We start from the raw sequence: 18,322 nt of genomic DNA, 5'->3' as shown, positions 1-18,322 counted from the left end.
CTGGAAGTTAAATATAACAGGTGTAGAATCACATGACACAAGCTGAGTGAGTAAAGTTCCTCGGTCGTGTCCGACTCTTTGCAACCCCATGGACTGTAGCCCACCAGGCTCCTCCATCCATGGGATTCTCCAGGCAAGAATACTGGAGTGGGTTGCCATTTCCTTCTCCAGGGATCTCCCTGACCCAGGGGTTGAACTTAGGTCTCCTGCATTGCAGGCAGACGCTTTCACCTCTGAGCCACCATGATACAAGCTAGTGAATGACAATTGAAATGAGTCTGAATCTATGCTTGATCCACCTGGTCCTTTCACCTGGTCAGAAGCCCTACACTGCAGGGGCAGAAGCATCTCTGGGAGACAAACTGCGCACGAATAAGCCATCATCCCTGCCCCCTTCACTTCCAGCCTCATGCCTCACACTCTAATCTTTCTTCTTCTTCAAACTTTGCTGCTTTTCTCCAGTTCTCTACTTCCACTCCTTTTGATTTGGAGATGTCTTTGAACTCTTCTGCCTTATTTTTATAAGTAGTTCTTTTTGAAGTATAGTCGATTTACAGTGTTTCAGGTATATAGCAAAGTGATTCAGTTATATATGTGTATGTGTGTGTGTGTGTGTGTGTGTGTGTATATATATATGTATGTATTTCAGATTCTTTTCCATTATAGGCTATTACAAGATATTGAATATAGTTCCCTGTGCTATATAGTAGTACCTTGTTTGTTACCATTTTCTGTATCAGTTCAGTTCATTCTCTCAGTCATGTCCGACTCTTTGGGACCCCATGGACAGAAGCACACCAGGCTTCCCTGTCCTTCACCAACTCCCAGAACTTGCTCAAACTCATGTCCATGGAGTCAATTATGCCATCAATCATCTCATCCTCTGTCGTCTCCTTCTCCTTCTGCCCTCAATCTTTCCTAGCATCAGAGTCCATTCCAGTGAGTCAGTTCTTTGCAGCAGGTGGAGGCTGCTCACTGGGCCGGGAGACCCGACCGCCCCGGTCCCGCCCGCGGCGAGGATGCCCGACCGCGCGACGCACCCTCGGGTCCGCGAGGGTCGCGGTGCGCCGCCACCACCGCGCGGGAGGCACGGGGGGGGGGGGGGGGGGGGGGGGGGGGGGGGGGGGGGGCGGGGAGGTGGGGTGGTGCGGTGGGGAGGAGGGCGGCGGGCCACCCTCCTTTCTCCCTCCTCCACCCCGCCCGGCCTAGAGTTTTAGCTTCAGCATCAGTCCTTCCAGTGAATATTCAGGACTGATTTTCTTTAGGATGGACTGGTTTGATCTCCTTACAGTCCAAGGGACTCTCAAGAGTCTTCTCCAACACCACAGTTCAAAAACATCAATTCTTCAGCGCTCAGCTTTCTTTATAGTCCAACTCTCACATCCATACATGACTACCAGAAAAACCATAGCTTTGACTAGATGGACCTTTGTTGGCAAAGATATATATATATGTGTATATATATATATATATATATATATATATATATACACACACACACACATATATATATACACACAGAATAATATTTTCTGTATAGTAGTATAGTATAATATTAAAGTATATTATAAAATATAGTATAGTATAATATAATGTAATATTTTCTGTATAGTAGAGTGTGTCTATTCATCTCAAACTCCTCATTTATCCCTCCCCAACCCTTTTCACCTTTGGTAACCATAACTTTCTTTTCTATGTCTGTGACTCTATTTCTGTTTTGTAAATCAGTTCACTAGCATCATTATCTTTAGATTTTACATAAAGTGGTATCATATAATATGTGTCTTTCTCTCTCTGACTTACCTCACTTAGTTTGATAATCTTTCGACTTTTTGACCAATGCTCTCTGCTTAATGCTCAGTTCTACATCCTGCCCATCACCCTTAATCCTGGTATTCCAGTGTCTCCAAGAGATGTATGTTCCTTCACTACCTCTGGCCCGACCCTCTGCTAAACCACGCCACCCTCTCAATTTCAGCGCCTTGTGGCAGCCTCCTTTGCACACCCTCCTCAGTCTAGCAGAGGTTCTTCAAAGGCTAATTTCTCTGCTGTTGTACCGCCTCCCTACATCTGTCTTCTAGTGTGAAATGGATGACGCTCAACCCCCTTTAGAAAAATTTTGTAAGGGAAAAACAATTTCTATTTTTATATATTTAGATTTTCTTTTAGTGACAGTCCTCATTACAAATACCTTCAACCTTCTAATCAATCTTAGTATACCTCTGGGATGATGTTTTCTCTTGTTTTCCTAAGACCCATCCTAAATTGTCCTTCGAAAGTCTGAAACCAGACCAACCAGAATACAAAATGTGAAAGAGAACAAAGGCTTTTTTATGTCAGACTATTCCAGAGAAAAATCAAGTATTGCTTCATTTTTGCTAGCCATACTTAAGCCTGACATTCAGAAAAAAAAATCTAGAAAATATTTATTGTTCATAAATTATATTAATTTGTTTTTATTTTAATAGTATTATGCAAGTAGAGAAGAGTCTCCTACTCAGTGAAATTGATGCTGTGGGCAAGAGTCCCTATGGAATGAAGAGGAAGGGCCTGTTTGGTCACATCACACTTGCGATGGTACATGTACATATCATAGCATCACAACCGTGCCATCCTTATTGGGTGCTTTTATGCCCTGGCCTTCCTTAAACAATTTTTGAAACATGTTGAATACATGGGGAGAAATGATTTTAAAAACATTCAAAGATACCATCCTTACCCTCAAAGGGCTTACCTTCTAAGTGAGAAAGTAAGATATTCAGATACAGTGGTGTTACAAGGGTCAAGACCCCATTTTTCAGTAATGGGAGTAAAGAAGGCAACTTTGTCAGACTAAATCAGTCACCACCATCCCTGACCTTCATTCTTAAATATTTCTCTTGAGCTCTATATTTTATCATCTTGAGCATTTTCCTATAAGCTTTTATCAAACCCACAAGGCTTGGAAATGGCCTAGATCTTTCATCATATTCCTCATCTGTAAATCAGGTAAATATGAGAAGTATGTAAATCCTCCATAGCAGCCAAGTAGAAGATCATAATCAAATAAGTATCCACATCTTATCATTAAATTGATAAGGAAACACTAAGTGTTTTGAAGCTGAATCCCAAAGCAGCTCCAGCTACAGAACATTATGGCTTTAGCAGAGAGGCCAGACTACTGCTCCAATTCTAAGTGAACTAGTTAATTAATTTTTTCCTTCACTTAATGAGCACCTACTTTGTGCCTGTCACTATTCAAAGGATACAGTTGTGGGCAAAAGCAAGTCCTTTTTAGGCTTATGTCACAGAGGTGGAGACAAGCGTTAAAGAAATAAACATCAGATAGTGCAGAAGGCTATGAAAGAATAAAGTAATTTGAGAGGATAAAAAGTACTGGTTGTTGTGTGTAGATAAACTGACCAAAATCTTTTAAAATATAGCATTTGAATAGATATACATAAAGTGACAGAGTGACACATAAATGTCTGGAAGGAGAGTCTGCTCACCAAAAGAACAGGATATGTGAAAACAGCTCAAAATTCGTGAAAAAATAAGTATAGAAACTTATTGGTTCCATGTTGTAACTTAGCCCAATTATTTGACATAGATATTGTCCTGTTCTTTTATCAGAAAATATTTTTAAAGCTTTGGCTTTGTTTTACTTTTCCCAGGAGTTAAGGAAACAAATGTTAGCCTCGATGTATTCTTGTTGAATGCTGCTGAGTCTTAAAGTTGCTTCTACTAAAGTAAAGTACTACTCTACGTACTTCTCAACAGCCTTAGAGACTAGATGCAGAGATTCCTTATTTTACAGATCAGTAGATCAAAGCAGAATGAAGCTAAGTAACTTCTGGAAGGTCACTGGCCATGCAGTGGTGAAATCTAACAATATATAACTTTATTTTGTATCGGGTTATAGCTGATTAACAAAGTTGTGACAGTTTCAGGTGGACAGAGAAGGGATTCAGCCATCCATATTCATATATCCTTTCTCCCCCAAATTCCCCCTCCCATCCAGGCTGCCACGTAACATTGAGCAGAGGTCCCTGTGCTATGCAGTAGGAACTTGTTGTTGATCCATTTTAAATATAGCACTGTGTACAGACAGAGAAGGAGAAATATCAAAATGGCATTCCTTATATATGGAATCTAAAATTAAGTGATACAAATGAATTTACAAAAGAGAAACAGGCTTTGGAAATGAACTTATGGTTACGGGGGGCACGTGGGGGGAAAGAAGCAAACTCTACTTAGGGAGTTTGGAATGGACATGGAACAGTATATAACTGTTATCTGTGAATTGCCAACAGATATCAGTATATCTGTTGTCAGTGGATTGATGTTCCTTCTTTTCCTGAGAATTTATTGAGCAATTACTGTGCTACATTATACATCTTATTATAAAAGAAATACTAAACACTGTTCCCTCTTCATAATATGTCTAATCTATGTGTAAACACAAGACAACATACCTTGCAAAAAACTACAGAATTATGAGATGGTACAGTAGGAGCATATATGGTAAAGAAATGCAAAGTTAAAAGAAAAGTTAATATGAGCCGAATATGGCTTGAGGCTAAAAATGTTGACTCTAACCTTCTTTTTATTTTTTTTCTCCCTGCCCCTGTTCATATAAGAAGCAGTTGCAGGAACTGGGATGGTTAGCCTGGAGAAGAGAAAACTCAGGGGTATTTGATAACTGTCTACAAATATTTGAAGAACTGTCATGTGGAAAAGAAATTAGATTTGTTCTCTGTCCCTAGTGGTTGGAAGTATTAGAAAGAATTCACCACAATATAAAGAAGGACTTTCACACCAAACAAAGAGAACTCTAGAGCTCTCTAGAGATGGAATAGGCTGTTTGGGAGATGGAGCACCTCGATCCTCTAGGCAGGGGAGTCTCTTTAATGATACCTGGTACAGGGGAATTAATGGAAAGATGGATGGATGGATGAATGGATGGATGACAAGAATTTTCAAATCTCTTTGAAGGCTTAGAATTTGTTGTTTTGCAGTTGAGAAATGAAATGTCTTTTAATACGGAGCTGCTTATGAAGTTCCTTTCCCCCTTGGAGTGTTTTCTGCTCTTAAAAATTTTGGATATCATATCTGCAACTCTGCATGTGACTGCTAGTGTTTACCTGATAATAAATAATCCTCTCAAGAGGTACTTGATTTCTTGTTTGCTCTTTCTAGGTCTCCAGCCATACACCAACTACAGCTTCACACTTAGAGCTTGTACATCTGCTGGATGCACTTCAAGTGAGCCTTTTCTAGGTCAGACTCTGCAGGCAGCCCCTCAAGGTAATTAAAAAGTACCCATGGTTGGGAAAAAGAAGTTTTCATATGGTATTTTGACATGAACTCTGTAAACTGTATCATAACAAACGAGGAAGAAGAAATAAAGTATATGGATCCAAAATAATATTCTAGCTTCCTGTTTTTCAAGTTTAGTTAATCTATAAGTCTCCCAAGGCAGTTTGCTTTCAATTCCTTAGATGTGGTTTTCCTTGGAAGAAAAAAGATACTATGTACTTGGATATGAAATTCCTCCAAAAATCAAAGGTTAAATATTCCCAGTGCAGCTAAAATATAACAAGCACCACACTCCATGTTGAAGCTGATAAAAATATTCACTGCCCATAAGAACTTGCAATCAAGTAGAAGTGATAGGGTAAGTAACCAAATTGACATAAAGAGAGAGAATCTTAGAGGTGATGTTAAATGAGAATTAATGAACAGAATGCCCAGGTTAATCTCGGAAGGGAGAGATTACAACCCATCAGGGACTTCAAGAAAGATCTTAGAGGGTAGATGCCTTCTGAGATGGACCACAAGGATGAAGAAATTCGACAAGTGAACAGATGGAGGAAATATACTATCAAACACAGCTTGAGGGATTGGGAAGTGGGACCATCACCTTAGAAATCAAATTGGCAATGTCTATTAAATGTAAAATGTTGATTCCCCGTGACAGAGCAGCTTCAATTTCATTATCTAATGCCAGAAAATAACACTTTCACAACTGCACAAGGAGGCATGTACCAGGTTGTCTATTGAAGCCTTTATTGTTGTTGTGGAATGCCAAGATACTGGAAGTAATCTAAATGTCTTTGAGTCAGGGAATTGCTAAATTTATTCAGATATAGTCACGCTATGGAATTCCATCAATTTAAAGAAACAAGGTGATCTGTACATATAATGTAGAGTTATAGAACTGTGTTAATATATGGCATCTTTATGTCTAAAGCCACACATAGAAAATTATATTCATTTTATAGATAAATGCATAGGAAAGATTCTGGAAGCATGCATATCTACCTGATAACAGTGGTCTTTGGGTTAAGAACTGGGACAGATAGTATCATTTACTTTTAGAAGAAAAATATGCTTAGAAACTTGGGCTAGTGATCAACTAATTATTTTGTTAATCTTTATTATCTGCTGTTTCCCATGTGGGGAAACAAGAGGCATAAATAACCTTCTGAACAGAAATGTAATATTAATGCTCATCAAAGAGTCCTGAACTACTTGTCCATTATTCTTCTAATGAAGGGGTTGTTGTACCTCAGAATATTAGACCTGAACTTCCTACCAGTAAATGGGGAATAAAATGGAAAATTCCACATATGGGGCATATGGCTCCTCACCAGGAATTCACTAATGATGTTTTCTATATAAAGAATGTTTCATGTCAAAAAGCTTAGTGTTCCTTTGAAAGGAAGAAACCAGCAGTGGATTTTTTGGAAAGGGAAACTATCAAATGGATACTTTGATGATAATGGATAATTTCTAAAGGATCTATCAATCAGTTTTGGCTGAAACTAAAGCCTGATAGAAGAACAGGATCTCTCCACTTTGCTCATCCAATCCATATATTTAAATTCTTGGGCAATATGGATCTCTACTCTCACTTTGTCCAAAACAAAAAACATTTTCTTGAAAGAGCTCAGATTTCATGACTTAAAAATTATAGCTTTCAACAGTGCTGGGGAGTATGAGATGAGAAATGTTTTACTTGATTTGCTTTTTAACTTTATTCACCTTTCCTTTAACACAAATAACTGAGCAAAGAAACAGTAAACTAAATGGGCTTTCCTCTGCAGAAGGAACATGGATTTAGAATCCATTTTCCGGCTGTATAAGTGCCAATTGTGAATAACTTGTATGAGAAATAAATGCAGTCTGAGTGCTTAACTTGGAGGTTGTAAGGGAACAAAGCAGCAGTGACATTAAGTTGTGTTGTTTTGCTAAAGTGGAAATAAACATATTATATCCTCTTAAATTAATAATCCAAGTATAACTAATTTTAACAGGCCTAGCTGAATGATCAGGCATAATTTGACGGTCTAACATTTGAGTGTCTAAGTGGATATGGAGAGAATTAAAGGAAGCATTTGTTCACAGCCACCCTGAGAGTTCCTTATGTCTGTCATTTTCAATCTATGTAAAAAAGAAGCTAAAACATATTATGACCCCACTGGTAAGCTGGTCTTGATTCTGTATAATTTTGGCCTCCTGGAAAACAGTGTACCCTTAGTCAAGTAGTGGGAAGAGCTTGAACTGGATTATTGCTCTCTTTTAAGAATTGCTGCCTGGTGTCTCAGATGGTAAATACTCTGCCTGTAATGCAGGAGACCTGGTTTCGATCCCTGGGTCAGATAGTTCCCCTAGAGAAGGGAATGTCTACCCACTCCAGTATTGTTGCCTGGAGAATCCTAGGGACAGAGGAGCCTGGCAGGCTACAGTCCATGGTGTCACAAAGAGTTGGATATGACTGAGCGGCTAACACGTTTACTCATGATATCCTTCCTTGAAGAATAAAGACTATTTGTTTTTACCCACACATCCACAGTGCTCAACACACACACAAAAATGACACATTTGAATAGAATGTTAAATCAACAAATGAACAAATATTGAACAGTCCAGAAGTCAATGCATTTCTGACGTTAGCCAATAAAGACCTGGTTCTTTTTATTAACTTCCGAGGGAAAGCCAATCCACAAAAAAATGTTGGTATTTTTGACTTGGAATGATTCATATGGATTTAAGAAGTGGGTAATATTGCATTTCACTCAAGTCAAAGTTAAGACAAATCCAATAGACATGTTCCTTTTTCAGCAGGTATTATATCAAGAGAGGTTATATTATATCAAGGTTTCCTTCTGACCTTTCCCCCTTAAACCTCTCAGCTAGTTTACCGGCTCCCCACTCCACTTCTAGAAGATTTCCCGCATGACCATCCATTTCCTTCTCTTAAATTGCCTCAATTCTGCCCTCCCATATTGTAGACCAGTTTTCTGATGTCACTGAGACCTAGGCTCTGTGAGGGAGGTAGATTCTTCACCTGAGACCTTAATAAGACCTCTCACCAAAGGCAAGTCTTATTCTATCAATGATTTCTTGCAGTTGCCAAGATAAAAGTGTCTCCACATCATTCAGTTCAGTTCCGTTCAGTCACTCAGTCATGTCCAACTCTTTGTGACCCCATGGACTGCCTCACGCCAGGCCTCCTTGTCCATCACCAACTCCCGGAGCTGGCTCAAACTCATGTCCATTGGGCCAGTGATGCCATCCAACCATCTCATCCTCTGTCATCCCCTTCTTCTCCCACCTTCAATCTTTCCCAGCATCAGGGTCTTTTCCAATGAGTCATCTCTTCATATCAGGTGGCCAAAGTATTGGAGTTTCAGCTTCAACATCAGTCCTTCCACTGAATATTCAGGACTGATTTCCTTTAGGATGGACTGGCTGGATCTCCTTGCAATCCAAGGGATTCTCAAAGTCTTCTCCAACACCACAGTTCAAAAGTAAAAATGGAGCACTTACTAGTTTTTCACACATTCCACTTTCATCTTATAGATCAAACCAATGGACACAGGGTTATTAGCAAATGGACAGAGCTTTCTCCTGCTTATATAAATATAAAACTCAAGTTTCATTTAAAACATAAGCAACTTCAAAATGTGGCTTCATTTTATTTCATTGACTCCTCTCTACCCACAGGCTACACTCACTGAAGCAAAATAGAAACTAAGCAATAGCCTTTTCTAGTACAGTGGTGATTTTTTAAAACATCCTTCAAGGTGAGAAAAACAGGACTGCAGGGAGCATATTATGAACCAAAGCTTTATACTTTATCTCTTAAATCAACAAATTAACATCATGTTTGAATCAAAACTCTAATTAGTTGGTTGAGTCATTTAGCAGCTGTTGGCAGAGCGACCCAGACATAAAAGTATGTTATGATTTGTGTATTTGTCCAAGTATCTAACATAAAGTGAGCTTTCAGAACAAAATAAACTACTTTCTTCTCAGAAGTAGGTTGTTCTTAGAAAATCAGTAAGTTTGAGCCATGATTAAGTCTATCTTGATTCTTCCAGAATGTTGCAAGTAAATTGCATTTGAATGCCCTGAGATTTTTTCTTATAAAAGTGTTGAAATCTTACCCTTTACTGAGTAACTTACACAGGAGATACAATCAATCAAAAACTATTGGTTATTGGGAACCTAATATTGAAATGCTCTTGATCCCTGTCTCCTGTATAATGTCACGAACCTCTGTCCATAGTTCATCAGGCACTCTGTCTATCAGATCTAATCCCTTAAATCTATTTCTCACTTCCACTGTATAATCATAATGGATTTTATTTAGGTCATACCTGAATGGTCTAGTGGTTTTCCCTACTTTCTTCAATTTAAGTCTGAATTTGGCAGTAAGAAGTTCATGATCTGAGCCACAGTCAGCTCCCAGTGTTATTTTTGCTGACTGTATAGAGCTTTTCCATCTTTGGCTGCAAAGAATATAATCAGTCTCGTTTTGGTGTTGACCATCTGGTGATGTCCATGTGTAGAGGCTTCTCTTGTGTTGCAGGAAGAGGGTGTTTGCTATGACCAGTGTGTTCTTGGCAAAACTCTATTAGCTTTTGCCCTGCTTCATTCTGTACTCCAAGGCCAAATTTGCCTGTTACTCTAGGTGTTTCTTGACTTCCTTCTTTTGCATTCCAGTCCCCTATAATGAAAAGGACAACTTTTTTTGGATGTTAGTTATAAAAGGTCATGTAGGTCTTCATAGAACTGTTCAACTTCAGCTTTTTCAGCATTACTGGTTGGGGCATAGGCTTGGATTACTGTGATATTGAATGGTTTGCCTTGAAAATGAACAGAGATCATTCTGTCATTTCTGAGATTCCATCCAAGTACTGCATTTTGGACTTTTTTTTTTTTACCATGATGGCTACTCCATTTCTTCTAAGGGATTCCTGTCCACAGTAATAGCTATAATGGTCATCTGAGTTAAATTCACCCATTCCAGTCCATTTTAGTTCTCTGATTCCTAGAATGTCGATATTCACTCTTGCCATCTCCTGTTTGACCACTTCCAATTTGCCTTGATTCATGGACCTAACATTCCAGGTTCATATGCAGTATTGTTCTTCACATCATCAGACCTTGCTTCTATCACCAGTCACATCCACAACTGGATATTGTTTTTGCTTTGGCTCCATCCCTTCATTCTTTCTGGAGTTATTTCTCCACTGATCTCCAGTAGCATATTGGGCACCTACCGACCTGGGGAGTACCTCTTTCAATATCCTATCATTTTGCCTTTTCATACTGTTCATGGGGTTCTCAAGGCAAGAATACTGAAGTGGTTTGCCATTCCCTTCTCCAGTGGACCACATTCTGTCAGACCTCTACATCATGACACATATGTCTCGGGTTAGACAAATGCAAAAAAGAAAAATGGCTGTCTGGGGAGGCCTTACAAATATCTGTGAAAAGAAAAGAAGTGAAAGGCAAAGGAGAAAAGGAAAGATATAAGCATCTGAATGCAGAGTTCCAAAGAATCGCAAGGAGAGATAAGAAAGCCTTCCTCCGCAATCAATGCAAAGAAATAGAGGAAAACAACAGAATGGGAAAGACTAGAGATCTTTTCAAGAAAATTAGAGATACCAAGGGAACATTTCATGCAAAGATGGACACAATAAGGGACAGAAATGGTATGGACCTAACAGGAGCAGAAGATATTAAGAAGAGGTGGCAAGAATACACAGAAGAACTGTACAAAAACGACTTTCACGACCCAGATAATCATGATGGTGTGATCACTCACCTAGAGCCAGCCATCCTGGAATGTGAAGTCAAGTGGGCCTTAGAAAGCATCACTACGAACAAAGCTAGTGGAGGTGATGGAATTCCAGTGGAGCTATTTCAAATCCTGAAAGATGATGCTGTGAAAGTGCTGCACTCAATATGCCAGCAAATTTGGAAAACTCAGCAGTGGCCACAGGACTGAAAAAGGTCAGTTTTCAATCCAATCCCAAAGAGAGGCAATGCCAAAGAATGCTCAAACTACCACACAATTGCACTCATCTCACATGCTAGTAAAGTAATCCTCAAAATTCTCCAAGCCAGGCTTCACTAGTACGTGAACCGTGAACTTCCAGATGTTCAAGCTAGATTGAGAAAAGGCAGAGGGACCAGAGATCAAATTGCCAACATCTGCTGGATCATTGAAAAAGCAAGAGAGTTCCGGGAAAACATCTATTTCTGCTTTACTGACTATGCCAAAGCCTTTGACTGTGTGGACCACAATAAACTGTGGAAAACTTTGAAAGAGATGGGAATACCAGACCACCTGACCTGTCTCTTGAGAAACCTGTATGCAGGTCAGGAAGCAACAGTTAGAACTGGACATAGAACAACAGACTGATTCCAAATAGGAAAAGGAGTACGTCAAGGCTGTATATTGTCACCCTGCTTACTTAACTTCTATGCAGAAGACATGAGAAATACTGGGCTGGAAGAAGCACAAGCTGGAATAAAGATTGCCGGGAGAAATATCAGTAACCTCAGATATGCAGATGACACCATCCTTATGGCAGAAAGTGAAGAGGAACTAAAAAGCCTCTTGATGAAAGTGAAAGAGGAGAGTGAAAAAGTTGGCTTAAAGCTCAACACTCAGAAAATGAAGATCATGGCATCTGGTCCCATCACTTCATGGGAAATAGATGAGGAAACAGTGGAAACAGTGTCAGACTTTATTTTTGGGGGCTCCAAAATCACTGCAGATGGTGACTGCAGCCATGAAATTAAAAGATGCTTACTTCTTGGCAGGAAAGTTATGACCTACCTAGATAGCATATTCAGAAGCAGAGACATTGCTTTGCCAACAAAGGTCCATCTAGTCAAGGCTATGGTTTTTCCTGTGGTCATGTATGGATGTGAGAGTTGGACTGTGAAGAAAGCTGAGCGCCGAAAAATTGATGCTTTTGAACTGTGGTGTTGAAGACTCTTGACTTCCAAGGTCTCTTGGACTGTAAGGAGATCCAACCAGTCCATCCTAAAGGAGATCAGTCCTGGGTGTTCATTGGAAGGACTGATGCTGAAGCTGAAACTCCAGTACTTTGGCCACCTCATGCAAAGAGTTGACTCATTGAAAAAGACCCTGATGCTGGGAGGGATTGGGGGCAGGAGGAAAAGGGGACGACAGAGGATGAGATGGTGGATGGCATCACCGAATTAATGGACATGAGTTTGGGTAAACTCCGGGAGTTGGTGATGGACAGGGAGGCCTGGCGTGCTGTGATTCATGGGGTCGCAAAGAGTCAGACATGACTGAGCGACTGAACTGAACTGAACTGAACTGAACTGAATGTTGAAATTAGTTTTTAAAAGCTGAAGAAGAGAGTTACAGTGTCTATTCATAACATGAACAGATGACAACATGAAATGGGAGACTGATCTTTCTCATTTCTAGGTTCTCCATCAATATGTTTTTATACTTATAAAGAGTACTTAAAATTTGACCTTGAATTACTGTTGTTTGTATATACATTTTATCTTTTATACAGAAAGTTATCAATTCCTTGTAAAAATGAGCCATATCTTAGTCATATTTGCATTCCATAAGTGTAATAATTTGCAGGATATATATTTTCAATAATTTTATTCATTTAATACTTATTAGGCATTATGCTATCCATAAAGGTACATGGACTACTAATACAGAGAAAATCCCTGCTTTCATGGGGCTAACCTTATTAAAAGCAGGATAGAGAAATAGTCATAAATACCTGAAAATAATTATGATATAAAAAAAGGATTATGATGTTATGCATGTTGAGAGGAAATAGAAAAGAGTGTATATACGATCAAGAGGAACAAGGTGGGTATCACTTAGACTGTGTTAAAGTTATGGTTATGTAATAGTGGTCAAATAAGCCCCCCCAATAAGATGATATTTACACTGGTCACTGAATTTGGAGAATAAAATGCATAATTGTCATTGTGTCATGAACAAAGGTGTTCCAGTCGTAGGGACTGGAAGTGCAAAAACTCAGTGGTGTGAAAGAAGTTGAAGCATTCTTAGGCTAGAAATGAGTCTGGTGTGGCTAGAGCTTCGTGAATGGTAGAGAGAATGGTGCCAGGTAGGCCAGAGCTAGAAAAATGTAGGACCATACAGGGTTGTATATTTTACGAAGATTATTTTAGCTTAAATACACACTTTATATACTTTTATAAAGGTTACAATGAAATAAAGATGGACAAGATGTAAAACATGGACACTACTTTATCACAGGAGTTCATGAGAGGGAGAAATGTAGTTTGGATCAAGAGAGGTCAAAATATAAGGTCTATGCACATTCAGAGTAGAATCTGCGGGACTCGATGATAGATTCCATTTAGGAGTGAAAAACTAAAAGCCTCAAGGATAATTTTTTGTGTTTTCCCCAAGAAAATGAATAGTTGGATAAGAGTGGAAAACAAATAGATGGTAGACCAGAAAACCGCGAGTTCCATTTTTAGATGTTTTAGGTTTTTGAAGTGTAATTAGTCATCCAACTGGAGGTGGACAGTGTTAGAGAGTAGATTCAAGGGCGTGACACTCAAGAGAGAGATTTAGCACAGAGTTGGGCATCGGGCAGTGCTCAACATATAGACAGTGTTTAAAACTGAGACTAAATGATCATCTACAAAGAGAGTGTTAGGTAAGATGAGGAGACAGAAGTGTAGAGAGTCTAGTTCTCTAAGGCGCTACATCATTTTGGAGTACAAGAAGGAAAGAGAAGCCAGTACATGAGACTGAAGGAAGTAGCCAGAAAAAAGAATCAGAGAGCAGTGTCAGAAATGCAAAGTATGCTTGTTCATTGAATTTGGCAATTCAGGCAAACACCAACACTGGATTATGATACCAAGTAAATAGGCATCCAAGTTGAGATTCCCTGGATAGTCTCTTAGGCCTTCCTGACACTCAGATTAACAGCCAACATAGAGAAACTTCCCACCCCTAGTTGTCAGATACTAGAGGTAATTCATAATAATAATAATAATTAAAGCATTAAAAAATACATTAGTATCCAGTTATATATCTTATCTCCAAAGCAAATAAAATGTACTTTTGTTGCTCACCATGATATGTATTTTTTTATCAACAGATAAAAATATCATAGTATGTGAGGGATGGTATGACTTTTGATAATATGCTTATCTTATCCTGACAATAAAAACTCATAGTGTTATCTTTGCCAGGAGTTTGGGTGACACCTCGACACATTGTCATCAATTCTACAACAGTGGAATTATTTTGGAGCCCTCCAGAAAAGCCCAATGGCCTCATTTCTCAATATCAATTGAGTCGTAATGGAAGCTTGATTTTCGTGGGGGGCAGTGAGGAGCAGAACTTCACTGATAAAAACCTGGAGCCCAACAGCAGGTAAACTAAAAGAAAACTTTAACAGTCATACAAGTGAGAATTTTAGGTTTTTTCAGGATCAAGAATAAGTCCATCTCCAGCTGAAACGATATTATATCAATTGGTTGATTAATCTCCTCATGTATTAGCTATTCCATAGCTAATAAGATCTCTTAATCTATTTCAGACTGAAGACCTAAGCACTAGCTCATTATACTAGTCCTCAGAGGATGTGAAATTCCTTTAAAATGTAAATAAATAATTAGTCTTTTATTTGACATGAGAACTTTTAAGTATACAAAATATACAAAGTATTAAATTTTTTAAATTATCAAATGATCTTCAAAAACATGCATCCCTAAACAAGCAAGAAAAGAGATTTAAAGAGGTTTGTTTTACATCAACCGCCTTTATATCTGGTATAGTGTTTTCTCTACTTGTGATACTATGTATAGACATGAGTGGATTGGGGGGAAAGTTCCACATATTTGCAGTTCATTCCCATTCATTTCTCAGCAGAGATAAAATATATCTTGGATCAACAGATGTTTTATTGCAGGGAGTAGAGTTCAATTTAGTTTTATTGTAGAGAGTAGCAGATCAATTTAGAAACATCTTTCTCTAAACATACTTCCCTAAATGCTAAGCCATTAAAGATGGAGAAGGTTCATTTGAATCCTCCACAATCCCCCAGCACACTCCAAGACTTTCCTGAAATGTTTAAGAAAAGCAATTAATTACTCAAGGGTTAAAAATAAAATGGGAAAAGGACCAAAACAGTGGAGAGAGCGTTGCCTGTGGTAGGAAAACTATAAGCTCTATAGTAAAGTTTCTGAATAGGAAGCAGGGAATTTGCAGCTTGTCACAAATTTAGGACTAAGCAATAGATAGAAAAGTCAACAATCAATGTTCAATTCCCTGTGCATTGCTTTATCACAATTCTTTCTTTTTGAAATATAGATATGTTTATAAGTTAGAAGCCACAACTGGAGGTGGCAGCAGTCCAAGTGATGAGTACATTATACAGACACCTATATTAACGCCAGAAGAAATCCAGCCTCCATATAACATCACAGTAATCGGGCCTTATTCCATATTTGTAGCTTGGACACCACCAGGTAAGAAACAGAACTAGTGTGTGTGTATAAAACATTTTAGAGGAAATTAACTGGAGATAGGATGAAAATGTGAATTTAGTAAGTCAGAAAGACACAATCTGTCTCTGGATAAATATAAACAGAATAAACCAAATCATACTCACAAGACTTTATATGCATAAGCATTTATCCACACTCACAAGTGTTTATATGCATAAGCATTTATATACATACATATAGATCGATAAAGGTATAGGTGTGCAGATGAAGATATAGATACCTAGATATATACATTTCTATCAAAGCAATACTTTCAAATACCAGCACCTAAAAATCTCTTCTTGTTCATACATACCCAAGGTAAGTCACATAGGTCTGAATTACCTTGAACATTCATTTCTACAGGATTCCCCAGACTGAATCATTGGTGTTATAGTAGTGAATGGGGATTCAGAAAAAAATGGACCACTGCACCCAAATACCTTGAGTTGTGACCAGTTGTGTTAGCTGAATTTTTCCTCTTTGAGCTCTGTAGCTTCTATCAAACCATTGACTTAATAGTGGGTTGCTTTTGTAGTTTAGTGCATTATTATTTGGAATATAATAATCATCCTTAGCCAAAATTCTGATTGCATTAACTCTGTGGGTTAAAGATTACAGTGAAATCTTCTTGCTTTGTCTTTTAACATGCAAGGTATATGGAAGTTTTGTTTCAGTAAAATTTAAAACTGATTTTTATTGTGTTATGCACTTCAAAGATATGTGGTTTTATTTTGAACATCTATTCTTAATATGAAGTTGAAACATGAAATGAACACAAAACCCTGTTATCCCCATCAGGTTAAGTTTAGCCACATTTCTACATGGTACTGAAAATAATTGGTTAACAGTCATTTGGGCTATCAACAGATCTGTTTTGTAAAATAATTAACAAAGACTTATTTTTCATTGAACATGATTCAGTCAAAACAGGTAATATAGTCATAAACATAACATAAAGGCCTAAATGTATAAAACTTAAATTCTCATGAACCAACATCCTTCTGCTGTTGGTTTTAAGAACAAAGTACAAACATAATCTAAGAACAAAGACAAAAGGGTCTTTTTTGAGTCAAATCCACCGACAAAAATCTCTCAAGACTTTCTAAGCAAAGACAAACTAAGTTGCTTAATATATTTAGTTGTTAAATATAAATGATTCCTTTCACCTTTGTTTTAAAATGAATATGTAACATACTAAATTAAACAAATCAGGAGATAATCAATAGCACCAGAATGTGTTATCAAGTGCTGTAATCCTTATCTCAGTTTTAGAAGCATAGATATTCTTGAACTCTGCTTTTAACAGAGGAAAACCCAAATCTCCTACAGTGAAAAATATATAAATTTAGGGACTTCCCTGGTGATCCAGTGGGTAAGACTCGATGCTCCCAGCGCAAGAGACCTGAGTTTGATGCCTGCGTGGTGCAAATAAGACCCAGGGCAGCCAAATAAATAAATATATATTTTTAATCTGCAAATTGATATGTTCTTTTATGGAATTTATTTCTCTCTTCATGGAAGAGCATGACTATGTTACCTCCTTTTAGCATGTTTCTCCATTGCGTTTTTATGGTGTCGTGATGTTTTTGCCCCTCAAAGTAAAATGAGGCATCACAGAGCCAGCCTAAGGTCAGATTCAGCCTGATGGCTGGAGACTTCTCAAATTCGGCCCAGGGTCTTCTACTATCCAGGTTCTCAAAGAACATAAAGGAAAGTTCAGGGTGGTAAGTAAAGTTGATGGTTTCCTAGCCAAGCAACCAGGAATTTTCCATGGTGTGTTAAATTCCTTATCATGTTCACATTATGACATACCTAAATTGCCATTGCTAATCTTAAGACTTTACACTCAGGAAGGATTTGAAAACATCTTTCTTTTTTCTTTTAAAAAAAAATTTTTTTTGGAGTATAGTTGATTTACGATGTTGTGTTAGTTTCTGCTATACAGCAAAATGAATCAGTTATACATACACATATATTCACTTTTTAAGATTCCTTCCCTTTGTAGACCACTACAGAGTTTTGAGTACAATTTCTTGTGCTATACATTAGGTCCTTATTACTTATCTGTTTTATATAAAGTAGTATGTATATGTCAGTCCCAGTCTCCCAACTTATCCCTCTCCTCCCTTTTACCCTTGTTATCCATAAGTTGGTTTCCTACACCTGTGACTCTATTTCTGCTTTGTAAATAAATTCACTTGTAACATTTTTTTAGTTTCCACATATAAACAACTTCATATATTTGTACTATTAGCTGACCTTAAATAAGTCAGTTTGTCTGCATCTCAATTATCTCCATCTGTAAAATGGAAATAATTAAGCGCCCACATGTAGGGTTATTATAATGATTAAATGAGATAATTTGTATAGTTGATATATTATCTGGTCTGTATAATATTCTGTGTGTGCAGATGCTGCACTCAGTCTCTTGGTCATGTGAGACTCTTTGTGACCCCATGGGCTGCAGCCCACCAGGCTCCTCAGTCCATGGAATTTTCCA

At 38.1% G+C, this 18,322-nt stretch overlaps 1 protein-coding gene across 1 annotated transcript in view; it reads left to right on the top strand.

Annotated features, from left to right (window-relative positions):
• Positions 1-18,322, top strand: part of USH2A (usherin) — a 939,490-nt gene that overhangs the window by 749,281 nt on the left and 171,887 nt on the right. Inside the window, exons 55-57 of the mRNA XM_069544562.1 lie at positions 5,179-5,286; positions 14,521-14,704; positions 15,644-15,801. Of these exons, the coding sequence (XP_069400663.1) occupies positions 5,179-5,286; positions 14,521-14,704; positions 15,644-15,801 (450 nt within the window). The remainder of the gene's footprint in view (positions 1-5,178; positions 5,287-14,520; positions 14,705-15,643; positions 15,802-18,322) is intronic.

The sequence above is a fragment of the Ovis canadensis genome, chromosome 12 (assembly GCF_042477335.2).
Source record: "Ovis canadensis isolate MfBH-ARS-UI-01 breed Bighorn chromosome 12, ARS-UI_OviCan_v2, whole genome shotgun sequence".
Taxonomy (NCBI): domain Eukaryota; kingdom Metazoa; phylum Chordata; class Mammalia; order Artiodactyla; family Bovidae; genus Ovis; species Ovis canadensis.
This window is presented reverse-complemented; position numbering and strand designations above follow the sequence as displayed.